This window comes from Meleagris gallopavo, chromosome 17, assembly GCF_905368555.1.
Source record: "Meleagris gallopavo chromosome 17, MGAL_WU_HG_1.1, whole genome shotgun sequence".
Lineage (NCBI taxonomy): Eukaryota > Metazoa > Chordata > Aves > Galliformes > Phasianidae > Meleagris > Meleagris gallopavo.
The window spans coordinates 6,370,448-6,396,148 of NC_139420.1; the positions used below are offsets into that span (position 1 = coordinate 6,370,448).

Genomic DNA, 25,701 nt, shown 5'->3' on the forward strand with positions numbered 1-25,701 from the left:
AACTATGATCATGATGTAAGCAGAACCGACGTTGCTGTAAGAGACAGCAGACAAACCCACCTGCAGCTCCATCGGGGGGAGCTATTTTCATGGGGTAAGGCGGGACGTGGGCAGTATCGGGACCCCCGTCCTTGCAAGGACACGTGAAGGGGATTCGCTCCTGGTTGCAGGCGAACTTTATGAACTTGCAGAGCTCCTCCTGAGTGAACATCTCCAGCGCGCTCCAGAAAAACTCAATGTGCTGATCAGTTTCCATCAGTCCCACCTGGTACATGGTGTGTGCCTAGCGGAGACAAAGCACGATGTCCATTGCTGCTTTCTTCTCCCTCAATAAACCTTCCCCACCTACACTAAGACAACAAAAAGTGATGCTGTCTACACCTCCCACCCCAGGGTTTTCAGCCTTTTCAAAATCATTACAAAATCCAACCACGGCAGACCATTAATATAAGCGAATTCGTATCTTTTCAACCCATCAGCTTTTCTAACAGGCTTATCCTAGTCTGGTGGTGTACATCGCTCCTGTTTCACAAGCAGAACTGGTGCAGTTCACTGCTGTTGCTGTGTGAGGAGAATAGCAAACACTGCTAATACTCTTGTTTGAGACTATGTCACACTGCACGTGAATTTTAGATGTACAGAGAGTTTTTCACACCTTGAGAAACTCCAGGTTGATGTATGGAAGCCCACATGTCCTCAGCTCCATCTCAAGAGGAGTCAGTGTGGTCAGGAGCTGCAGGGGAATGATGGACCCAAGCCCAGCACGCACTGCAGTCATGCACTCCGGAGTCTGCAGCTCACGCATTCTCAAGTTCCTGATTGCAGCAGCATACACATCCTTGTTCTCCCATCTGAAAAGGCAGATTCAAGAGAAAAGTGCTTAAGAAACCCTGTTGTTCAACCCTCAAACTGTACATACATACAGGAGGCTTTAAGGACATTGTTTTTGAATAATTGAGTCTCATCATTAATCTATTTGTGTTCTGACACTTCCCAAGTTATGTCTCTTCCTCTCTTGTGCTCATGTCACCCACTTCTCACAAGCCTTATATCTGGGTGTTCACTTAAGCCAGCAAGCAGTTCATAAGCACTGCTCCTCAGCCATTTATTTCTTATAGCACAAAAAGCAATGAACAGTGCTAGAGATTCCAAGTTTCTTTCGACCAATGTAAAGCGTTCCCAGACTGTTCCAGCCTTCAGCTGCTTACAAAAGCTTCCTGGGAGAGCTTGGCTTTTGGAATATTATTCCCGAGATACTTCTTCCACATGTAACCCACAACAGCCTGCCAAGAAAGCTGGTACTCACCCCACTGGGACATGCCTGCCCCTGGGACAAAGCTCCACCTCTTCCCCTGTCATGGTCAGGTAGGTGAATTTACAGCATGGCTTATTAGGACAGTCAGGGCTCTCTGTTGCTAGATGCTGAGAAGCAATTTCTGCACACAGAGCTTCCAGTTCAGTTTCATCATTTATCTGTCACAAAGCACAGATACAGTACCCAATGACCAACATGTCATAGTATCTTGTCCTTGCAACTCACTTCATCTTAAGTTTTGTACACCACAAAGCACGCTGATATATTGGCTGGAGACACCATGGACACCAGCAGGCAGAAATTGCTTTGGTTCATAATCATTTAGTTTGGCACCGCGGAGTTTCAGCCAGCACTTTACAAACTCTTACACTGTGCCTGGCAGGACATGAGATCCAGCAGCTCTTCCAGTCATCAGGATGTAACATCCTGCACCTATAAGCTGAGACACTTCATGATCCTGCCCAACTGACAAACACCTACTAGCAACCAAGTCAACCCCTACCAGACAAAACGTCTCTGTTATCAGAGCAATGTACTTACGGAGGAAATTATGGGGAAAAAAAAAAAAGAGTAGTAAGAAAAAAAAATGCTTACATTTTCAAACTTTTTAATGTAGTTGTAGGTGAGGATATCAGCTTCCTGGAGATCAATATCGGGATCCAGCGGCTCTCCTACCAGGGTCTTCCAGAATGAGGGCAGGAGGTCGAGTGGCAGGGGAACATCTGCTCGAATTGCAATACCCAGAAGCTGCCCAAAGAAATGGAAGAGCTGCTCCTCTGCGTAGGTTATGGGGCTAGGTGTCAAAATGTACTTCCCCTTCAGAGAAACAGAACAGAGCAAACAAACCAGTATTCAGCAACAGATTTGTACAGAGTGGGTCCACAAATTAACACCATTCTGAGAACATTCTGAGAACACCTATTTGAACAAGATGAGTATTAATGAAGTGGCAACAAAAAATTTTGCTCAAGCATGGCATAGAGGCTATATATTGTGCAGTGACATTGTATCACATTCCTGTATCTTAATGATCAAAAGCAGCAACGTGAAAGTTGGTTTCCTTTTACGAGCTTGGTTAATCAGCATTCACACAACCTTTCGATATCTGTTAGCAGTTTGACAGTGAGTCTTCTAGCTGTGGGAAGCGTCTGAAGTACAGCCTGGATACATAAAGCCAATTGTATTTTGTACTGCTAACCAAATTTGTTCTACTCCTGTTCAAATGCATGCAACTTCATTTCTTGCGTGGATATATCCCACCTTATTCTTGTTAACTGCAGAGCTTGGACACAACAGGAGAAGGGAGAGTGAGGAGCTCTGCAGCTCCTTACAAACTTGCCAGAGGAAGTGACGGAAAGATCCACCTGCAGGAGGGAGGGACAAAACAAACAAACAAAAAACAAAACACAAAGGGCCTTGTTATTATTGCTATTTAATCCAGAATTTGAATTTTCTGCTCTGCTTGGAATCATGTTTTGAGCCTTAAGTTATATGCTTAACCTCCCCAGCTGCACAGACACATGTCTAACAGTGGTGGTAGATGCCAGCCCTGGGACTCATGCTCACATCCACAATTTAATAGCGTACTCATAAGCAAAGATATTCACTGAATTGCCTCCTGCTGAATTCCTAACTGCTGCTCTGTCTTCCAGCACTCTGCACAAGACTAGCATAAACGCTGCACACACCAGTTGGTCTGCAAATAGAATTCCTAACATGATTAGAAGATGACCAACAGGGCGTTATGCTGCATGCAGTGCATCTCCACACCTATCAGCAGTGAGGCAGCAGACCAGGAATCATTAAAGACACCGAGCTGTGGAAACGACATCTCTTTAGAGATACTGTCAATAACAACAAAGGACCTTAACAAGAAAAGCAGGCCTCAGGCAGCCCTTTGTTCACTAATAGGTGCACACTCCCAAGAATCTTCCTTTACAGTCTGACAGATGACACCAGCTGGCAACATGAAAAGTGCATTTTGGGCATTTCTTCTCTAATGCCATATCCCCCATGAATCTCCAAAAAGGACCTATTAAAATCAGTACACGGGGCCTGAATTAACCCAGATAGCAGTGACCAGTTTTCTTCTGACAACTGGGTCGTATCTGCCTCGATATCCTATGAATTATTCAACACGTGCAAAGCAAGATTTTTGTAACTCTTGAATAATTTAAGCCTATTCCTGGACTACACACAACTCACATAGCATCCAAGGGAGCTAACACCCCAAAAAGAAGTCAGCATGCAAACAGGTCCATGTAAAGGAGAATTTACAAAAAGAAACCCCACTGATTAAAATACCATAAACAGAAGGGAAAGCAAGATAATCTTACTTAATACCATAAGATTAATATCTAACACTTTTTGATGAAGAATAGTACCACTATGCCTCAAGGAGTTTGTCTCCCTTCCAACTAGGTGAAGCAGAGCAGTAAAATGTCTATTCCTTTTTAGATTCATTCCTTTAACTAGTCACATGAAAATTGTTAAGATGATGACAAGAAATGCTGTTCATCTCCTTGCAAAAAGTCAGTAGGATGCAGTTTTAATACCATTTACTGCAAAATCAAGGACAGATTTTAAAGCAGCAAAACCTCCTGCAGTTTCCTATCACAATCACCACCCGTTCAGCTCACGACAAGTTGAAGTTCATAGATATAAACTCAGACTGTGCTGATAGATAATAGCTAACATCAACCAACCTGAAGAAAATGTTCTTATGCAATGGTCTTCCCACATTTCAAACATTTCTTATCTCTAGTCAGCAAAATTGTATGCCCAGATGCTTCCTGCTCTGTTATCTAAAAGATGTCTGGCTTGCTTAACTCCTCCCCCTCCATAAGCATGAAAACAAACATGACAAGCAAATGCTACTCTTTAAAGTTAACACAAGCCACAACCTGGTAGAAACTCTGATTCCACCTGGAGTAAGTTCTTACAACTGCACCCGACGTGACCCACACTGGTAACCCCATTCCCTACTTACTTGTCCCATGGACCTCCTCCCCTGTGAAGCGGATGTTGAACGCATACGTAGGATCCCCACCACTGGCGAGTTTGACACAGAGCTGTGAGGATGGCACACAGGCTAGCTGCCTTGCTGCCTGGCAGAAGTAGGAATTTTCTGAAGAGCGGATCTCCCCTATTTAAAAACAAAGAGAAGAAAAACATAATCCCCATATGCAGAGTATTTTGCATTAATAAGCATCTGAGCTTCAGTAAGACGGGTCTGATGCCTTACAATGGATTACAATGAATTTTGAAGAGGATAAACATTTCCCTTACCTCCAACTATTTCCAAGGGATCCAAGGTGATTTCTGGGGCTGCGTGATCAGCAGTTCTTTGGACAGTGGCATTCAGCACTCTGTTCATTACAGTTATTTTTGTGTCATAGAAGATTAAACCTAAATAAAGAAACACAAGTTTTGGTGCAGTTAATCTGCCCTTCTTATTTCCTGAAAATTTTTGATGGACAGTGGTCAAGCAATAATTGCATCTTTAGGTAGATGAGAGATGGATGGCTAATCCACATCTTCAATTATTCAGTATTTGCTGCTGATTCGTGCTAGAAGAAGAGCACTGGATTAGGACGTGGCTGACCACAATTCAAACATTGTTTAAGTAGATCCTAGCAACTCCACCAGTAACCACGTAAATCAGGAACACTTTACCAAATTAGTTTCAGAAACCAGATGTTTTTAATGCTAGAGGAAAGACAATCCCCTTCAGGGAACACTTATGCTCTCTGAGAAGCTGACCTTTGGCCTCCTGCAGCAGGGCAGCAATGCTGTTACTGTACATCTCAGTCTGCCGCAGCTCCACCAGCGGTAAGAAGAACGTCTCCAGCGTCGTATTGAGAGACTGAAGCAGCGCAAACCGCAGGCGGAGACTTTCAACAGGAACATCTGAGGAAGAAAAGTTCAGCCAGAGTTGAGGATACTCTCTACCTGCTGTGAAGTCCATCCTCCCAGTAGAGCCAGTCCAGGAGCCACAGGAGCTCTTATTTATACAGACTCTCAAGACCCTTGCACACCACCATGAGAGCAGATAACGGTAGCACAGCAGTGAACCATGACAACCCTTCCTGGATGCTTTATCTCTGGTAATTGAGTCCCCTTGTCTTTCACCATTAGTGAACTTGCACTCATCTGGAGACATTCTCAAAAGGAACTCAGTACTTTGAGCAGGATTTAGGTGAGTGAAGTCTCTCAGGATAAGGAATTGAAATTCAACCTTTTTTTTTTTTAACCTCCTTCAAGCTAAACTCACCAGCTAAGTTCCCATTCCACCCTGATCTAGAAGGTATACTTGGAGAGCACACAGTGCTTGCAATGCATTTCTTACAATAGTGCCAAAGGTACTGTGGTGCCAAAGAAAAGCCAAGGCTCTCCTTGGAGGACCTGCACTCAGTGCTCCCCCAGCTCGCAGAGGGGGCCAGTCAGCATCTCCAAAGGAACACCCCAGCTGCTGCATGACAGCCAGGGCACCACCCAGACTGCTGTTGAGAAAAGCCTCAATACAAACATAAATGCAGGACGGTATGGTAGAGAGCACAAAAAGAGGCAGGAGACCCAGAGAGCTTAGTGATTTCAGTGCTACCCTTTAAATCACTGTATTACTTTTCCTTACTTCCCCCAAGCTGAAGCAAAAAAGAGGAAGCTGCACTGAAGTTCTGCCACAGACAGTATCAGTGCTGACTGTAGGGAACAGCGCTCTGAATAAATGGAGCTATCTAATTAAAGTCCTCCAATAAGCATCAATGCAAAGAGGGTATCCCTGTGTTCAGTCACTTCAAGCTTGGGAGCAGCTCTCTGCTCATTAAATGGACCCAAGAAAACCAATCTTGTGTGAAACCAGGGAGCCTGGATACCCGAGAACCTCCCTCCAAAAGATTCAGCAGTTCCAGCAGGTGCCTTTTCTGATGTAACACACAAACAGTATGGAAGTAAGAAGAAAAAACAAGAACACCACAAAGCATATTCAATTCTGAATACTACAAAGCATACATACTCAACAGACAGGAGATTCTAGGATCTGCTGCATCAGCTGGATCCAAATACACTTCATGTGGATGGAGTCGTGCTGGTGTAATGGCGAGGTGACGACAAAGCCTGTTGATGTACTGAACGAGAGCCACGTCCATTTCCAGTGTCCATTTTCGAGATGCTTTCTGTGCATGTCTTGCATCAATGCAGGCACATCTGAAATGCAAATGGCATTACACCTCCTGGAACATACATGCTACATGGAGTAGGAACGCTTGTTCAAAGTGAGCACATTCAGTAGCGTCATCATCTTTTAGAAGAGGTTTCTAGAACTTACCTTTCAAAGTGCAGGTCATATCCACAGGATAGAATAGCTCTCCACACACTACGGATATCTTGCTTAGATCGGTCAACGACAAATCTGTGAAATCCATCCAGTGTCAAATACTTCTCCTCAGGAACTGACAGTAGAGATAGAACCATCAAACAGTTAATGAAAAAAACACATTAGCCTACTTAAAAACAAAGACAATCCAAACCTATCATGATGTTGTTTAAGCATGGCAATCCAAAAACATATCTGCTTTCTAAGTTGCTAACACTGAAGAAGAGTCCTATAGAGTTACTACCTTCTTGTTTCTTTGTGGGAGACTTTTCAGGGTCCTTCTCTTCAGGTTTGCTCTTCTCAGGAGACTTTGGCTTTACAGTAGGTTTCTTCTCACTCAAAGCAGTTCGGCTAAGGGATGAAATGAACATTAAAGTTTTCTTATATCCATTCAAAAAAGCCGAAACATCACTTGAATGTCTTGAATGTTTTCAAAATCCCTTTTTCCTCTTCTAATCAGTACAAGGAAACGCAGAGGAGAAAACAATCTGGATCCTAAAGAGAAATCAAATGTTTCCTAACTGCCAAGAGGCTGAAGACACTAACCTGACACTGTTGAGCATGGACTTCTCTTTTGCGGGTGGTTTTGTAACGGGGCGCTTGGTGCTCACAACCTTCACTGGATGCTGTTCTTTGCCTGCTTTGTTATATTTGCTCTTGTCAAATTTCGGCTTGGGCACACCGTATTTCCTTAGAATCTTCCAACAAAGAAAATGAATAATTAACCAATGCTTTTGAGTTGCACAAAAAAACCCCAGAAAGTTTTCCAAGCACTACCTGGGTAAGCTGGTCTTCCAGCACCTTCTTTGGAGGGCGGACATTTGTGAAGAACACATGAAGAAGGTTTCCAGGAGTCTGAGAATTTATCTGCTCTTTACTAAGATAGATATCAGCAACCTTAATTGGTTTTGTTGGAGTCAGGCTCAGCATTTGCTCAGAATGGACACAGCTTTTAAATATTTCTGTAAGGACCTCCCGAGCACCGGGGACCAATTTCTCACCTAATACAAAAAAAGAAAAAAATGCAATAGGGAATAAAATGCCATGATAAGCCTTCAGAGTTTGAAACATGTAATAAACTTTGCATTCAGATAAAATATTCTATCACACACCAGTTGCACCAATAGAAAGTAGCCAAGAAAAGTTCTACTAGCAGATCTGACTCCTTGGAACTCTAATACCCCATTTTCAACAGAAAAATCGAACACTTTTTTTTTTGCTTAACAATAATTATTATTTGGATAGTCACAGAATCTGATTCCCTGTACGTCACAATACAAGTGAGATATTTGCCAGTATGAAAAGCACATACCTTTTATTGACTTATCATTGAAGTAGTCTTCTAGCGCCGGGCTCCCTTGTGTGTCAAATAAACTCTGATTTACAGTAGAAACAGTTAAAATCTCTTCAGTTGACATTTCCATCAGTTCATCTTCACCATCCAGACTTGACAAACCAATAAGATCACTACTGTTAAACAGGCTGGCTCGGATCTTCTCTATTTTAGCTCTTGACCGTATCTGTACAAATAATGAAATGAGATTAACTTGGATACTAAGCCCTTTCTCCTCGCCATATGGATAATCGGTATTTCATCTCTCTTACCATTCTTCTACATTAATCATTTGACAACATAATTCAGGCTCCACCTAGAAAACATCCTTTTATGAAAATCTGGCAACTCCAACCATCATGCTGTGAGTTCATCATGCACAGCTCTGAAACAGCTGCTCCTTTTCTTAGCCTGGAGACAGCCCTTAGAAATATCAGAAACAGAGCTGGAAATTTCACATAAGTAACCTGTCATTATTTGCAACTCTGTTGTCTTTGCTTCAATTCTCCATTTAGAAAAATAAGTACAATAGCACAAGCCTTGGAGTCTCAGCTACACAGAATTGGGAACAGGAACAATCATTTCCTTCAATTTCAATAATAACTGTCACGCATCATTATCAGTCAGCTACAGACTTGGAGTTGGTGAATATGCTGACAGATTTCCATACACACTTGATGGTTTATTTCAGCGCTGGTGTCTCCTTGTCAGTTAATAACTTCAGAATACCAATTGAAGGTTTTTGCTTTGAATAAGCTGATTTTCTTCTAAGAGGTATAACCCCAGACTATGTAAAAACATCTCTCTCAATTCACAAGCTATCAAAATGGAAGCACTTTGGCAAGCTTCTGGTAAACCTGCAGCTGGCAGTTAGTGTAACAAAGGCGGCTCTTGTGCAGAGCTGAAAACTTGGACAAATCTGGCATGCATCAATGTTTTAAAATTAATTTTGAATCAGACATCAGCAAACATCTGTCATCTCTTCTAAAGCAACTTATACAGATACATAGATGGTTTAAAATACATGAAAATGTAGCCATTAAACATTAAAGAATTGCCTTAATCTCAAAATTAATCTCCAGCAGTAGCTGGTAGTAAGTCTCTGAAGAAAGTACATGAAAGAGGATATGAACAGATCTTTGCCTTTACGTATTCTCTCCAGAAACTGGTGGTTTAAAGATTCCCTAAGATGAAAGCTGCAGACCACTGTGCTTAATATTTGATTGATTTAAAAGAAACAAAAACCCTGACCAAAGAAGAGCCCCTTACTGACTGAAAGCTATTACCTCCACAACAGCAAAACCTTTGATTGGCCGTGACAGAAGCTGCTGGTTGTCCAAAGACGTGACTGTGTACATCGACCCGACATCAGACACCGATGCTGCTTCCACATTGTCGAGTGGCTCCCCGAGGCTGCCAAGGCTGCCCAGGCTCCCAGTACTGCAGTGTGACAGATCCAAGCTCTCCTGGCTGGAAACGTGTGGCTCTAGCAGCCCTGGTGGGATAGCCAGTTCCAGCCCAGCCTGGTACTGATCAACTGAGATGTCACTAACAGTCCTGGAGATACCCTGTGAGCTGCACAGGGAAGCCTGGCTCGTAGACGCTGACGCACTAACGCTCATAGCAGGTGTGACACTGCTAGAGCTGCTGATATCCAGACTGTCTGCACTACTTGAAACAGTCGGCTTTTCCAGCTCAGTTCTGCATTCCCCTCCTTCTGCTTTGTCCTTGATTTTTTTGGGATCTTCTTCCTGCAGAGGGATGTAGATTTCATCCTTGAAGACTCCACCATGCGCATTACATGCCTTCCTGATTGCATTTCTGACAGTACTCTCCTCCAAGTGAGTCGGTATTCCAGAAATGACAAGCAAACGGCTGTGAGCTGTGGGTCCTACTAGTGCCTGACATGCATCTGCTACAGCATCGTTTGTCACACCCAACCCCTGCGGGTCCTTTTTCGTCAGGTGTCTGAGAATGATAAGCAAAGTCAGTGCTCTATGAAACCATAACATATCCTCAGGCTTGCTTCCTCCTATATTGAGGATTGCAGCATCCGTTTCAGCTGCTCTGGATGAAGATCTTTTGCCTGAAGATGATGTCTTCTCTCGCTTCATTTTGACTTTTTTCCTCTTTGACAGTAAGCTTGGACTCTGTGGTGTCTGTCCTGGAGAAGATGAAGATGAGGAAGAAGAGTCACTAAGATTAGGTGCACTCGTTGAAGATATCACATTAGCTGTTACGCTCATATTGATAGGTAGAGTTACTTCTGCTACAGCAAGGCAAACTTCCATCAGAGCATGAAAGTATGTTGAAAATCTTCCTTGGTCAGCTGCTCCAACACCAGAACCACCACATGCATTTCCAGACACCCAGTTCTGTGTTTCTTCATCATACAGCTTGTGCAGCTCTGACTGCAGGGCCATAAGCATAGCTAGACAGGGATTCAGCTGAAGGGCAATAGAAGATGACAATCCTGCAGGATTTTTTTTCTGCTCCAGATTGTGAATTTTGCGAAGCAATTCAGCCAAGAGATGAAATATCAATTCCTTCACAGATGCTGCCATGTCAGTCGTCCACAGAAAGTTCCCTGTGTGTGAAAGAAAAGGCACTGGTTCATTATTAGTAGCACTGTTTCATTATTAGCAGCTTTACGAGAGATGCGAAAGCAACACTGAAAAGCAAATAACTACAGGTCATTCCAAAAGATGTATGCCAGCAGAGAGAAAACCAGGAAGACTGCTTCAAGACATGCATGTAAGTGGAATTTTTTTCTGTGATTATACGGCAAATTTTAATATAATGAAAAAGCTCAGAAATTCCATCATTTCTCTTTTATTTCTCCTCTTTCAAACCCTCAAACTGAACCAGCACGCTATTTCTGCTCATCGCCAAGTAAAAACACTGCATTCTCACCTAAAAATTCCACTACTTGCAAAAGAACTGAAGGAGGAATAGTATCCAGTTCATCTTCTGATTTCCCATCCACATCTTCCAGTTTCCAAGTTAACAGCTGTTCTGTGAATGCCATTGCCAGGGGGAACTCAAGGGGAAGAGAATGCAAGACCAGCACAGCTCCAGGAGGAGGAGACACTCCTAAAAGCGAAAAGGTCAGAGAAAACATGCATCACAACTCCATGCCACTTCTGATAGCACAGTTAAAAGATGTTTAAGATTTATTGCTTTTTACCTAGTTTGATGTGCACTTTGTCTGTAGGAGTGATCACTGAAGGGTACTGATTGGTTGTTGGGGGAGGCGTTAGGCCTGTGTTGGTCGGAGAGGCGTCTCGAGGGTAACACACTGCCTCAATCAGGTTTAACTGGCCATTTCTCTTAACTTTGTGCCCCAGCCCATACACAAGCACCCGAGCCCAAGGAGCTTTATACAGGGAAGAACTAAGAAAAGAGAAAGAACAATGTGGCTTCAGTATGATTAGCTATCAAAAATCTCAACCCAGTGACAGCAAGATTAAACTCCTTGCAATATTTACCCCCCAACACTCAGAAAATGAGTCTCTGAGTCTCTGAGAAAAATCTGCAAAATGACACCTGCATACTCAGATTCACAGAGACTCCAGCAGCACAGGCAGCAACGTCTTTCATCTTTGTCATTCTCAGACCCTCAACAACTGACTTACTCTTTGCGGAATCCAGACTGGCTTTCCTTGCAGGACACAATTACAAACGCAGCCCCAGGAAAATTAACATCCATGTTGACTTTGGATTCCGAAATTGGGAATTCCTCAGCAGGAAACTGTTCTGGTGCAGTCTGTAATGCAACGTTTCATAATGAAAGCCCCCAGGTAGCAGCAGCAAACCACTTCTCTCCTCTTTTTCAAGTAAAATATATCACTACAAGTAATGATGTAGTGTGAGGCTTCTTCATTTGAATATGATCTGCTGTACTGCTACTGCTTATGCTTTCTGCGTCCCCAGTGCAACCAAAATAGTTGTACAATCCAGCTAGAGAAACAATTCAGTGTGACAAACGCTATTAAGAAATTTGTGATTCTGCAATTACAAAAGTTTGAATCACATTCAAACCAAAGGTTTCTCACACAGAAGGCAGGCCTGAGAACAACGATGCTCTCAAGAAATTACTAAATATTTTACCTGCAAAAAGGAGCAGATCTGCTTTGTGAGATCTAACAGGCTCTCCTCTCCTTGATGCAGCGTCCGAGTGATGGCAACAGTAAGCCACTCTCTGATGGCCTGTGAATTGCCCTGGTAGAAGAGGTCTGTGGCAGCACAGTTTTGGGAATGGATGCAGTGTTGCAGTGACTGGGCCAAAAGAATGGAACTTGAACTGATTGTTCCATCTGTAATACGTAAAATAGAACAAATTTGGAGATCAAATTTTTATGCAAATTTTTATGCACTCTGTGAAATAGACAATGGAAAGATAATACTTGAACATTACAAACTGTTACTTTCATTCCTGAGCAAGTGCAATCCTCTTCCCAAGAGTCAGCAGTAGAAACAATCCTTTTAAGACCAAACCTACTACCTAATATAGTTGGCTCCAGATGGGCTAGCCCTCTAAATGCCAGCTGTATTCTGCACCTGTCTTAAAGCCACCCTTAGGGAGGCCTGTCAGACATATGCTGAGCTGTAAGAGTTCACAGCTGCTTTGTTTTGTTCCACACGTGAAAACAGACATCTTCATTTACTGCATAAATACAGCAAAGACAAATGATCAGCTTTCTTCCATACTCATTCTAGATGAGGTGAAGGCAGCTTTATCTGTCCTCAAGCTGTCCCCATATACAGACAAGACAGCTTCTGAGTGGCTTTGAGTGGGTATCAAGCCAACATCTCATGGTTGCCACTCTGGAGTTAATAAAAAAAATCAAAATGCAGTGCACAAAGGAGTGGGCAATTCACTGAAGTCCCAGTCTGGAAATTGTATATATTAGCACAATCTGGATTAGACTACTTTTAAACTAAAAAAAAGGATTTAAAAGCTTGGAAAATTATTCTCAAAGCCATGCAAAGTAGTGCTGTACTCTGCAAAAGGTTGTTACAATGCAGCATCTGTTAGAGGGAGCCAAGTTTCAAAGTTGTTGAAGGAGTTAAGTGCACTCTCTCCAATGGCAGCTATTTGCTTTCAATTATTAACGGCCTATGTTTAGCATTTCCTCCTCTTTCCTCCTTATGTCTCAGCCACATTATACATCTCTTTGCATGCAGAATAGCTTTGTCACAATAATTGCCTTTATTAACACTCACTTGAATTAGCCCAAGATCCTTTTCCATGATTCAGCACATACATTCTCTAATCAGATCTGTGATTCCAGTAGGAAAAGGACAAACCACTTTGTGAAATGAAGAATAGTTGAGTTTCGAAAACTGAGACCCAACTGGCATTTAGTTTCCTTACAGGTATCCCATATGGATATTCCCCTCACCCCCACCCCACTCCCCTCAACAGAAGGCCAATGGCAACAAAGGGACAGCAGCACTCTGAATGGAATCTCAGGAGAGTCTCTGAACTTCCTCGAGCACACGTAAATTCAATCATTAGCAATAATTTAACTTCAGTATCATATCATTAAGGTAATAACACCAAAGAGCCTGTTGAAACAATTAACAATTAATTAGTGCCGAACTTCAGATTTCTTTTGGCCACAAAAAACTACTGTATCAAAGAAATTGCTGTGATAAAAATCAGTGTTTACCAGGAAGAGGTGGTGCAAGAAGTTGGTTGGATAGCAACTGCAGGTGCTCCAGTGTGATGTCACGGATAGCAGGGATATGAAACAGACGGGTAAACATATGTGGAGATTTGGGGGCAAAAATATTGAGGAGAGCCATGCGGCAGTACAGCTTGGCCAGTGCAGCTTCACTTCTCAAAAGCTCTCTAGAGAACACAAACATCAAAACACTTGTTTCAACATGCTTAACGCACAATCCAGTAAGCTGCCTTTGAATCCAAACATAGTTTATTCTCATTAATGGTTCAAGTAAATCCAAATCTTTTTTAGTCAGCCCACCTAATTCTGGTACCCAATTAAGGCTTTTGAATTTGAAGTTCCACAAAGCGAGTCCAGAATTCTTGAGCCCTTAGAGATCAATTGACTGATGGGACAAGAAACAAAAGCTTCAAAGAAGATATCTGTTAGACGCATAAAAACACTTTCACGTGGCTAAGTCTTGTTTAGCATTTAAAAAAACATGCCTGTCCCCTCCTCTCTGACATCATTCCACCTTTTTTTTTGTAAATTTAAGCCCCAGGAAATTGCTCAGGTTGTGTAAAACCAACTGCATGTTAGTGATGTTTAAAAAAAATAAAAATCAAGGCCTTTTACTGCTTCATGTCTTGGAAATCTTAGTGAGAAAAATACTCATTTAAAAACAAGCAACTATTTTAGTAAGAGATAAGATCCTGTCTTCATACAAATCAAATAACATGCTTTTGTGAATTTAATTGTATCTTTCCTACCAAAAATCTACATATAAGAACATGGTAGGTTGAGTCAGGTAATCAAAAATTCTCCAGTTTTGTTTCTTTTCTTTACCTGTGAATTTGGATATTGGTATTGTCCAGGGTAACCAATCCATTTGTTGCAGTCCTCCTATAGCCAGCAGGTGGCCTTTCTAACATGTCAATAGGATACCAGTATCTTACCAGAACTCCCTCACTTCTGAGATAGGTCTCTACTTGAACCAGTTCATTCACCTGCAACACCAAAAATAACACTGTAAAACACAGAAACAGCGTGGGTTTTTTCCCTTCAAAAAAGAGCACCAAATCAGTGTTATAAGCACTTCAGTACACTTAATCATGACTGCACACGGACGTGTAAATGCTGACACATTAAACACCCTTCCATGCATCTTTACTCACTGAATCAACATCCAGGACAACACCATGAAGACCAAATGTCTTCAGCATTCCCCGAATAGCAAACTTGGGTAGAGCTGTTCCAACAGCACTGCTGGTGACGTTGTTACTGTCAGGAGAGCGAGTCACAACAGTGAGACCTGGGCAGAAAATAACACAAGGCTCAGCATCTTCCTCAGACTAACAAATTACAAAGGACATCCCAGGCACCAGAGCCCCTTGGCTTCTTACTGCTTCATACGGTCTTCTGCTGAGTTTACCTTTTCGTACTTTATCGATTGTAAACTTGTTTGCTTCATCTTTGATATCCTCAATGGTAGGAAGGTAGAGGTCTCTTGGGATGCCTCCGTTTTCCTCGTACAGGAATTCTACAGTTTGTCGTGCGATATCAACCATTCCTGGCAGACAGAAAGGAATGCTAGTTAATCTCCTCCCTCTACTTGAAATAAATACTCTTGATGGGATAAGAATTACTCTTCTCATTAACGTCATAGGCAGATGAGATATCTAATTCCTCAGAAAATTCTTTCAGTACACGACTGATAGGGAGCACAGCTTTCCTGACAGAGACTTATCAGAGCTCCAGCTTCTCGCTTCTCACTCTGCTCTCACTGTGACTTTCCCACAGATGTGTCATACTGGCAGAACTGTATTCACTTACAAATTCTCTTTTACTAAAGTTCCTCAAAAGTTTCATGTGTAGATAATTCCTTCCCAAATCATTATTCCAAAGTATTTCTGGATCCATACCTAATTTCAGGGCAGTACAACAGATTCTTCCACAGTTTCTAAAGCCATTTTCCTTGTTTAAAACAATCAATGCAAGTAAAAAGGTTAACCAGGTTAAAATCATGACCTCAGAACAAATTCTAAGTTCTTGGCAAAAACAGCAAGTGGAAAAATTTATTTTCCAGCCCTGAATACAGTAAGACAAACAAAATGCAGATGCTAAGATGTGCAGTAGTGGCAAAGATAAAACAACTACATGAAATGAAAAACAGCCATACCTAACTGTAAGGCTCCTTTAATTTGATCCAGCCCAGATTTCCTCTCAGCCTCGTTACGGAATCTTCTTCTAATTGTAGGGAAAACCTTAGTTTCCCAGGCTTTAACCAGCAGAGCATAGTGGTCCTCCTACAGAGAGAAAACACATTTAGAGTAACAAAAAGGAAGAAAAGTGATTAATTCCAGCTCTACTTTCCTTAAAATAGCATTGTAGCAAGAAACTTAATCTGAATTACAAAGATCCATATTTAGACGACAAGGGATAGCAAGCAGAGCTTGCCACACTGCTCACCCTGGGAATATCATCATCGTCGTCATCATCACTTTCATCATCTGCAATAGGGGGGGGATGAGGATCAGGCCCTGATGTGATGAAGTTTTCATAGCTTAGTTCCATTTTGTAGTGACAAGACGTGTCACTGTCATATTCTGCAAAATACATACAAAAATCTTGAGACCACAAGATGCTAGCAGGCACGCAGAACTATTCAGTGAGATTTTTGAGATGCACAGCATCTGTAGAAAGGAAGATCAAACTGAGATTATTATTTTTAATTGCCTTGTCTTAAACGAAATAAGGGCATATTTGCCAGTAATTACTGTACTGCCTTACCTAAATATGCAGTATCTACAAACACAGTCAGAATGTGCTTAAGCCCTATTTAAGTGATTGTAATTTTTCTCTGAGCTTTTTAAAAAAATGTTAACCATCACTTTACGTTGTTGAGCCGTAGCAACAGCAGCAATTCTACAGGGAGGTCCGTGAGTCCCAGGATCAGAAGCTATGCTGGTGCCAGCATCGTTATCGCTATCAGAAGCCATAGCAAATGGCAACGCCTCAAAGTTGGCACTGATTTCTTCAGCTAGGTCAATACACAGATCAGCAGCATTCCTGTGAGCTTGGCCTTCAGCATAGGCAAATTGGCGAGATCCAAAATTAGCACGGACTTTTGTGTTCTGGAACAAAGTACAGATAAAGAATTTAGATGACCTGTGGGTTTCTGAAGTTCTCCTCTTTACTATACAGCTTTTTGAGCATCACTGGCTATAAAACTGGATGCAGCTGGGAAAGTACTAAGCTATCAACCACAAACCTTGAACTTCCTCTTTTTTCTCCCCTAGCTTCAAGTCATAGCATATTTAGCTAGTACACTTTGTAGCAAGGTCACCACTGGGAAAGAATAATAACAACAGAAGGGCTACTAGCACAGAACAATGCAGTGTCATCAAGCTAGCTGCATGTTTAGTGTTCTGCAGGGGAGGAAGTTCCAAACAGTAATAATACAAATGTGCACACTGGGAAGAAAATGAGCGCTCAGAGTAATGCAATAAAGATAAAAACCACCACTCTACTGTTTTATAGCTAGAAATGTTACATAGAATGGAGTGAGCTGGCTTTATCTAATATCTGTGAAAGAGTATTACACGTTCAGTATTGTATTTTGAGCCTTATCTCAATTCAATTATCAAAATGATACATATATCAAACAAGATATTTATGTTAAGAACTTGCCTTTTTCTGTATGTGAACAATTGGCCACATTCCACCAGAGACATCTTCTAGGTATGGCCCAAGTCGCTGCCCACAATAAGTAAAATAAACTCTGCCTTTAGCAGGCTGCCCTGGTGGGGGTGGAGTTCCTTCTGTTCTTTCCCATCCAATTCCAGCTACATCACCTACCAAAATATATCATCATCAAAAGAACAGCATGGATTAACCTCGTCTCATCTACAGTTTCCCTTACATTTAAGGAATGTTTCTGATACACCAGTTAAACTGATTAGTTGTCCTCTTACGTACCAGGGGAAAGAGTGACATCCAATCGAACGCTCTTCCACTGCAGCAAGCTGGAGCCATTGTAATGCACTGCTCGCCCATTGCTAAGAATTGATACAAGAAGAAGAAAATTAATAGGAGCTCTGAAATGATTACAACTCAATAGCAACTGAAGTCTACACAGCTACAGTACAGGCAAAATTTTAGATGTACCTGCTGCCTGCCACAACGAGCTTATAACATTCTCTCTAAGGAGCATATAAGTGTACTGAGCAAGACTGATTTTTGATGTGCATCTCCAACATACTTATGAAAAAGACAGGTGCCCACTGGGTTTGTCCAAGCCCCATCCCGTTTTTCCGCCTCTGTAGCAAATCCAAATGAAACTATTGGACCAGTGTCATCATCTGTATCTCCGTAGGAAACTATTTCAATTTCCCAGTAGAATGATGGTGCCTAGAAATAGAGAAAAGTTATTTACAAGCTATAGGCAAAATAGAAAAGTTTTACTTTTCATGCATTACTAAATATTAAGCAAAGAAGCTGTTGTATGGTTGTCAATTCTTACCTGCACAGGAACTGGAGAAGTGGCATAAATGAACGTGCCCCGAGGAAGTCCCCCACCTGCACTTGGATCAGCCAGAAAAGTCACAGCAGCAAGATGTGATGAAAACATGCATGCTCGTACTGGGGGAAACACTCTTGATGGACTCCAAGTGATTTCTTTGGGCTATAAACAGGAACAGATTACTCCAGTTACTATCGAAGTCATCTCATAAAAGTCCATTGATACATTCTTTTATGAAAGGCACATAAATACAGCACAAACTACCATAACTACAAGCACAAGACATCACGTCCCAGTACATGAACTCATATGAAATGAAACATTTCTAAAAATTCAACCAGCTTGGCTCCAACACCACAGGCAGACCTCCTGCCTTCAGTGGCTCACTCATTTGAGGAGCACTCTGTTCATCTCTGCTTCTGTGCTCACCTGTCTTCTGTCTGCCTGGAGCGGAGGAGGTGGGGGTCGAGCACAGTCACGATACAACATCCTTAACCTTTCACACTGCATTTCTACAACAGTGAGCCTCTCTCCTGTAACAAGAAACCAAACCAAGTCACGAGGTTCCAAGCAAATCTAGTTACTCTGAATCCAACAATTCCATTTTTACAGCTGTAGTAGAAACAAATACACCATTTACGTTTTAGGATATGTAATAAAATACTGTCTAACCTAATTAACAAAGAACAGTAAGGACAGAATCGAATTTATACAAGCAATAGTTTTCCTCATGTTTAATTTCTATTTGGTTAGCAAAGACATTATTATGTTAGTTAAGACACAGAGGTCATTTACTGAGCAAACTTACAGCCCAAAAAAAAGCAGGAAGTCAAATTAATTCATGCTTACTGTCAAAAATCAGTACGTTCCCTTTCACACCAGAGATCATCCGCTTGGCTCCTACCCTAACATCCTCTGCCTCAACCATTTCTCCTCTACTGAGAGGCTCTGAAATGTTCCTAAACTTGCCCTTGAACTAGGACTTCTGCTGGGCTCATTGCTTATCCTTAAACAAAAGGGAAGGAAATCAAGAGCTAAGCAAGGAACATAGGTAACCACTGTAAAAAGCAGAAAGCAGATCATAAATTGAAAGCATATAATGATAATATCAAAGAATACAGAGCAGCTTACAACAGAACCAAGTGCAGCAAAGTCTTTGGGTGTACAGAGTTCTAGACCAAGGACTTGTGTCTTCTGTGACACAGTGTAATCATATTCTGGCCTAAACTTTATACTTAATGTTTAAATAATTTAGTCTGATTATTAGCTCTTATATTACTTCCACAACAGCTCTACAACTATGACAAGACATACAGTATTGTGGTAGCTTTCATAAACTAAGCAGCTAGAGGACAAAATATTGAAATGATTTCAGAAGTTGTTAAGTCTCTGAACTGAACGTGACAACAAAGCTGCAATGATGTGCTGTATACCTACCAGGGCTGCACTCCTGTGCTACCAAATTAAGAACCTCTACAGCAGCTGGGCACTGTTGAATGAATTCTTCACAGAATGAACTGTCTTCCAACAGCTGAGCCATCACCAGGCATGCTCTTAATAGAAAAACAGTATGTTTTATGCATTACGAAAGCATACACTGAATTCATCACTGTATTTACCTCTATTTAACTCTGGACTATTTTTAAAAGACAGAATGTTTACTGTATTTCTGCCTTTTTTAAAGCTATCTATTGGAACTTTTACAGTGGTAACGTTCCCTTCCCTCCTAGTGTCCACCTGCATGAAGGTATCTGCACAGAGCTCTGTCAGTATTACTTCATTTCTGGTACTCTCAACAATCCAGGCACTACATGTAACAAGGAAGCATACAGGAATTTTTGTGTTGTCCCTGTCATGTCAATACCAACAGAAGAAATACAAGAACCCATGCAATCTGCTTGAACTACTTTTGTGTGGCATCAAAACAGACTGGAGTGCAGCACAGAAACAACAACTCACCTGGTTCTTATTTCAGCAAGGAGCCGGACCACTGCCATTACTGGAGTTGAGCCATCTCCTGTTGCAGGAAGTGAGGTGTGAATAGATAGACTTCCCTCCTGAGGAAGCAACATGGACTGGACTGCCTGTACTACCTTCTCAGTAATGGACAGTTTATGAAGAGGCAATGCCTGATGGTGGGGGGGCACGGTAAAAAGTTAAATTCAAGTAGTTAGTTTCTAGGAAATGAGGGCGTTTTATTACCTGGAGTTAATTCTCATTTTGTACTATCACAAAACCAACACCAAACCCCAGCCAAAGAAGGAAAAGAAACCCCGCCACAGTATGCAAAGGAACATCTTTAAGCACCACAAGATGAATATTCGTATTACTTCAATGAGAATTTAAATACAGATATTGTTAAGAGATGTTGAAAATGAGGCAAACTTCAGCAAAACAGCTTTAATCAAAGATGACACAGACTTTTCACACGCTTCAGATTAACTGCCAGTATTCTGAAGAATTTTTCTGTGAAGAAAAGCCACAACGGACATTATACTTCATGCTGTACTTAATAAGCTACCGTACCTCAGATCTTGGAACACAGAGCCTAGATAACGGAATAGTTAAAGTGTCTGATGCTTGTGAGGTCTTTCTACTGTCTATAGTGGTAGGCGGAAATTTGACCGTTGCTATACCTTCTTGTTCATTAATAGATGCCACAACTCCAATGCTTCCTGCTATTCCTTTACCTAAAACCTACAACCAAAGAAGGTACACATAAATTCCAGGATTCAGAAAACACAAAATGCTGAGTGTTTTACACCTCGCAGACTCAACACACACCTGCAGTCTCCACGAGTGTTACTGAAACTGCTTCACATTTGCAGGCAATCTGCACGCTGCTTTGCAGCTATGCCAAAGCAGACAAAACATGGTCAAAAGAATCAACTGTCATCTAAAGGTACCAGATGTGAAAGGTGGCAGATTACCTGAACTTCAGAACCGATTTTAATTGTCTCCTTAAAGCCACCTAGAGCACAAAGAGCAGCTACTGCCTGTCGAGCAATTCTTTGAAGTTTAGCAAGCTTCCTTCCACTGCTACTTCCATTCTCCAAAATACTCTCTGCATATTTCCCAAGTTGTGGAATGTACATCAGAGCCCGAGACAGAACCTGAAGACAGAAGCAGAAATACCAGATAACGACTTCAAAGCGCAATTCAAACAAAGCCCAACACCCCAGGCCTCCAGCCCACACAGTCTCAGATGAATTATTTTTGTTCTCAAAGTGAATTATGTAACTCCAAACGTTCTAAGCCCTCTGAAGTGTGAATACCATCAAAGCCAGCTTTATTCCCTAATAAGTTTTAGAATCACAGAGATATACATACAAATTTAGCAAAAGTCTTTGCTAGAGGATTCAGCCTAAGCAACAGATCAGGTGTTACTGCCTTTAGAGGAACAGACAAGCAATGTGCTGTATACTTTCTGGCCTACAGTTGAGACCTTCAGAGGTCACAGCTGAAAGGACCCAATAGCAAAGGTAGAGTAACTACCGAGCAAAAGCAAGGTAACCAGACCTATGTAAATGCATTCATTATCAGAGTTACAGTTGCTGACAAGTAACAATATATTCTTTGCTACTGGATAATTTTTTTTACTATATATCTGACGTCTTAGGTGGGGCAGATACAGACTCTAGAAAGGGAAGCTGCCGTGTGATCACACATCCTTGTTAAAAGCATTACAAATAGCAAATTGGAAAGGAGTAGCTCCTGCAAAACACTAATGATTAAGTCCTCTTGATTACTAAATATGTTTGATTACAATTTGATAACTGATCTTCTGTTTACTTACTTTTTCAGCAGTTGTTGTCCATATTTGAGCTGCATTTGATTCTGGTGCCATCAACAAGCTATGCAGCAAAGCAATCACTTCTGCTGCCATGCTGTTTGCAACGTGACCACTGATGAATGGTCTTACAGGGTCAGTCCTACACACAGCAAAGGGAACAATGTGCAAAACAAGAGAAGGAAAGAACCTTTAGCTGTCAGAACAATATATGGGACAAAAACAGGAAGTTTATGAATCTCCAAGCTATTTTCTAGAGCACCATAAGTACCTGTGTATAAAAATGTAGAATGTCTGCAGAATCGCAGTGACCTACCTGGCAAGCTCAGAATTTCTCTCTCTGCAAATAGATGTCTGTGCAGTCTTCTTTTTGTCCCCAGTGGACATCCCACTGGTCGCTTCTGGATTGACAGTTTCTATGGGTGGCCCAACACTAACTATCAGGCCAGACTGAGCCCACTTAGTTGCCTTGCGAAGAGCCGCAGCAGCTTCTTCTGTGATAACTTCACAGCAGCCACTCTGAAAATACAGTTGTGAGAAGAGAAATACTAACGTTAGCTCTATTTAGCTACACTATATTGGCATTTAACTCTCCTCCCTCTGCATAGAAGTACTGCGAGCACATCAAAACGTCCTTCTGTATATGTGTTACCAGTCATGAGAATTTTTCTAATTGATCTACAAAGATTAAAGATCAATGTGGATTGAGTGCTTTTAGAAATTCTAGTCTTAGCTCAACAGCACATTCCTCTTTTCTGACCAAAAAAGCAAAACCAAAATAAGATCTGAGTATTTCTGTACAAGCATTCAAAGGCATATCTGAAGATACACGCAAAAATTGAGTGCAAAAATAGGTGATTTAAAATTCACACCAAGAATGCGCACTGAATGCTTATGAAAAATGAATATTAAAGCAGCTTAAACATGACATACAGCAGCTGGAGAAAATATTAGTTGAAATTTTATTTTTGCATTTGCCACTATTTACATCAACAACTACCTACTGCTAACATGACATAGAGAGCTGTCCTTCTAACGTGTTTTGCAAAATAAAAGAAAACTAGAAAACAATATGCAATGAGGGATTTAATATCAGTCGAAACAAAGAACTTCAACTGGACACCAGTTCAATAATTCTCTACTTCTTTTCTTACTTTAGTCATGTCACGATCCATTTTCACCACCTTCTCCATGTTGGCTCCAGTTCCTAGTCGGAATGGGCGACCTTCTGAGCTACTGTTAGTGTGAAAACAGAACACATCAGCTTCACTTGCATTGGTGGGAAAAAAGCATCTGAACTATACAGAATAATTTAGCCTATTATGCTTATCTTTAAATGATTTAAAATCAAATCCAGCAACAGAACTGATCTACAGTAAGAGAAATATTTGATAATTAAGGATGCACCCAAGCGTACTGTAATTTTTAAACGGAATTATTACTGAATTTAGCTATTTGCTAGCAATTTAGGTGCTGAGTTTAACCTTCCATCTAAGAATGCTTAAAAATGCACTTTTTAGCATCATTTAAGGCATGGATTCAAAACTGCCTCAGAGTGGGAAGAGATGTGACAAACAGTGCAAAACGCAGGAGGTAATAAGGTTGACAGCTTAACATTCAGAGATCTCAAATCCAGGCAGATATGACTGCATATTAAGAACACTGAAGAAGCTACAATAGCAAGTTATTAGCCAGTGTATGCATTAAAAAACACAGCTTTAAAGCCATTTTGTTTCAACTTCTGTAAATCCTACATAGTCTACAGTATCAATTATGACAACACATTCACTTTTTCTGATGCAATACTACTTAAGCAGCTAATTTTTCACGTGCTTTTTTCAGACAGATCAAAATGTTCGCATGTTCCAAGCCAAAAAGAAAATGTCACACTCCATCACAGCTTCCTTCTTTTATACATTTATGTAGTCTCTTTCAGCTTTGCTGCTCTGATCAATAGTGAAAACAAAAGAGAGAAGTTCAAGAAACATTCAGATCCCTTCTGCTACTACCTCAAAGATTCAGTATAGCAGTATATATTTTCATCCATGTAGGATTACGCTGAGCATATGAACAATTCTTGTATTTCCTGGCAAACAATAAGGCAGTACAACACACTGGGAAAACATCTTGCTTTCCCACTCTGTACTATGTCTACAACACATTCTTCTACAGCTGTAGTACTTAAGAACTTCAGAAAAAAGGAAATGGTTGTTAATTCCAAACAAATGAATGCAGATTACCTCAGTAATGGCTGAAGCACTTCATGGGATGACTGGTCTTCCCGTTTATGGATGAAAATAGAAAGTTTGCCATCCACTGCCTCACTTTCCTCTCCAGGGTCTTTATCACCTTTTATGGAACTCTTAGGGCTGCTTTTTGCTAAAGCAGTATCTGGTTCAGAAGCAGTTGGAGAAAGAACTGTCTGGCATCCTTGAAGTGAAAAGGAATGAACAAATAAATAGAGATTGACAGTACGAGAGTCGTCAACAAACTTTCTTGGCCCCAAAACTAATGCTAAAAACTCTTAAGATGCATCTAAAACGTCTCTGCAACACAAGAGAGTGTGACAGAAATACCATGATCTTTGAACACTGATATATCATGTACCTTTTCCTACTTAAGCCTTCTGCCAGACTTGCTTAGCAATTTCTCAAATTAGCACGACACCAAGAGATGGTGGTACCTGGTACTACATAGTCTGCCAGCTTTGCTAAGAGCAGAGATGCAATCTTGGAGGCTGGGTCGCTGGGATCATCTTGTTCACTGTTCAGGGAGGGCACAGAGTAACTCCAGGGAGGCAGTTCTACATTTCCACAGTCTTCAACACTCATGAGAGGTAGAGCAGCACGACACAACTGAAGGATTATAAGAACCAACTTTGGAGAGGGACGCTGATCCAAGAGAAGTGAGAGAAGTTTGGACACACAGGCTGGCTGGCTCAGGATTGCTTTACCTATGTGACTCCTGAAAGTGGGGGAAAAAAAAAAAACAAAAAAAACTGCTGTTAAAAAAAAGAATACTTGATTGCAATCTTGAAATAAAACAAATTTATTATTTAAAAGACAATTAAAAAATCCATCTGAAAATACTACAATCACAACACTTGATAGCAGCGTTTAGAAACCAAGTCCAGATAAGACTCAGTTCATACAATGATTTGAAAGTTACCTTACCTTTGTTATGTCAAAAACAACAAAGAAAAAGAACACCCATCTGCTTTCATACATAGAAAAAAATTTTTCACAAAGGCTTAGTACCTTGAGAGGTCATTAAGAAGACTGAGAACATCTTGAAGTGCATCATTTCCTGCAGCTTGATTACCACAACACTCTGTAGCTCGTGCAAGGTGGTTGGTAAGAAGGCTGGAGACCTGACGAGCCAGACCAGAGTGAACAGCTTCTGTTGAACCACCTTTAACAGTAATTCAAGAGCACAAAGTTACAAATAACAAAAACAAACGTACAGAACTACAAGTTCCTTTCCCATACACTGAATATAGTAACGTATTTTTGTTTGGCCACAGCACATTTAGACATAAAACATCACAACTTGAAGTAAAAATAAAGCCTAATACAACAAATACAACATTTGCATCCAGTCAGGAAATAGCCATATGTCTATAAATGTATTCATATCATGGATGTGAATCCCAGAACAGGAGAAATACACAAACGATTGCGCCAGGTCTCTGGGGTCTC

The 25,701-nt window shown here is 41.2% G+C and overlaps 1 protein-coding gene across 5 annotated transcripts in view; it reads right to left on the reverse strand.

The window, feature by feature from the left end:
• The window catches only part of HECTD4 (HECT domain E3 ubiquitin protein ligase 4), a 67,002-nt gene that overhangs the window by 3,745 nt on the left and 37,556 nt on the right, over nt 1–25,701 (reverse strand). For all 5 annotated transcript variants that reach the window (XM_085238734.1, XM_085238736.1, XM_085238733.1 and 2 more), the window contains exons 35-75: nt 25,261–25,414; nt 24,687–24,967; nt 24,244–24,433; nt 23,158–23,239; nt 22,320–22,522; nt 22,010–22,145; nt 21,144–21,326; nt 20,740–20,910; nt 20,173–20,342; nt 19,651–19,766; nt 18,643–18,746; nt 18,214–18,375; nt 17,953–18,101; nt 17,670–17,749; nt 17,382–17,545; nt 16,588–16,825; nt 16,161–16,297; nt 15,871–15,997; nt 15,124–15,261; nt 14,867–15,003; nt 14,538–14,698; nt 13,698–13,879; nt 12,133–12,338; nt 11,658–11,788; nt 11,210–11,415; nt 10,936–11,115; nt 9,309–10,609; nt 8,002–8,209; nt 7,467–7,690; nt 7,236–7,387; nt 6,934–7,040; nt 6,642–6,765; nt 6,330–6,520; nt 5,078–5,224; nt 4,604–4,723; nt 4,305–4,460; nt 2,576–2,679; nt 1,910–2,131; nt 1,307–1,473; nt 656–851; nt 61–283 (exon numbers count right to left, since the gene is read on the reverse strand). In XM_085238734.1, coding sequence (XP_085094860.1) covers nt 61–283; nt 656–851; nt 1,307–1,473; nt 1,910–2,131; nt 2,576–2,679; nt 4,305–4,460; nt 4,604–4,723; nt 5,078–5,224; nt 6,330–6,520; nt 6,642–6,765; nt 6,934–7,040; nt 7,236–7,387; nt 7,467–7,690; nt 8,002–8,209; nt 9,309–10,609; nt 10,936–11,115; nt 11,210–11,415; nt 11,658–11,788; nt 12,133–12,338; nt 13,698–13,879; nt 14,538–14,698; nt 14,867–15,003; nt 15,124–15,261; nt 15,871–15,997; nt 16,161–16,297; nt 16,588–16,825; nt 17,382–17,545; nt 17,670–17,749; nt 17,953–18,101; nt 18,214–18,375; nt 18,643–18,746; nt 19,651–19,766; nt 20,173–20,342; nt 20,740–20,910; nt 21,144–21,326; nt 22,010–22,145; nt 22,320–22,522; nt 23,158–23,239; nt 24,244–24,433; nt 24,687–24,967; nt 25,261–25,414 — 7,830 coding nt within the window. The remainder of the gene's footprint in view (nt 1–60; nt 284–655; nt 852–1,306; nt 1,474–1,909; nt 2,132–2,575; nt 2,680–4,304; nt 4,461–4,603; nt 4,724–5,077; nt 5,225–6,329; nt 6,521–6,641; nt 6,766–6,933; nt 7,041–7,235; nt 7,388–7,466; nt 7,691–8,001; nt 8,210–9,308; nt 10,610–10,935; nt 11,116–11,209; nt 11,416–11,657; nt 11,789–12,132; nt 12,339–13,697; nt 13,880–14,537; nt 14,699–14,866; nt 15,004–15,123; nt 15,262–15,870; nt 15,998–16,160; nt 16,298–16,587; nt 16,826–17,381; nt 17,546–17,669; nt 17,750–17,952; nt 18,102–18,213; nt 18,376–18,642; nt 18,747–19,650; nt 19,767–20,172; nt 20,343–20,739; nt 20,911–21,143; nt 21,327–22,009; nt 22,146–22,319; nt 22,523–23,157; nt 23,240–24,243; nt 24,434–24,686; nt 24,968–25,260; nt 25,415–25,701) is intronic.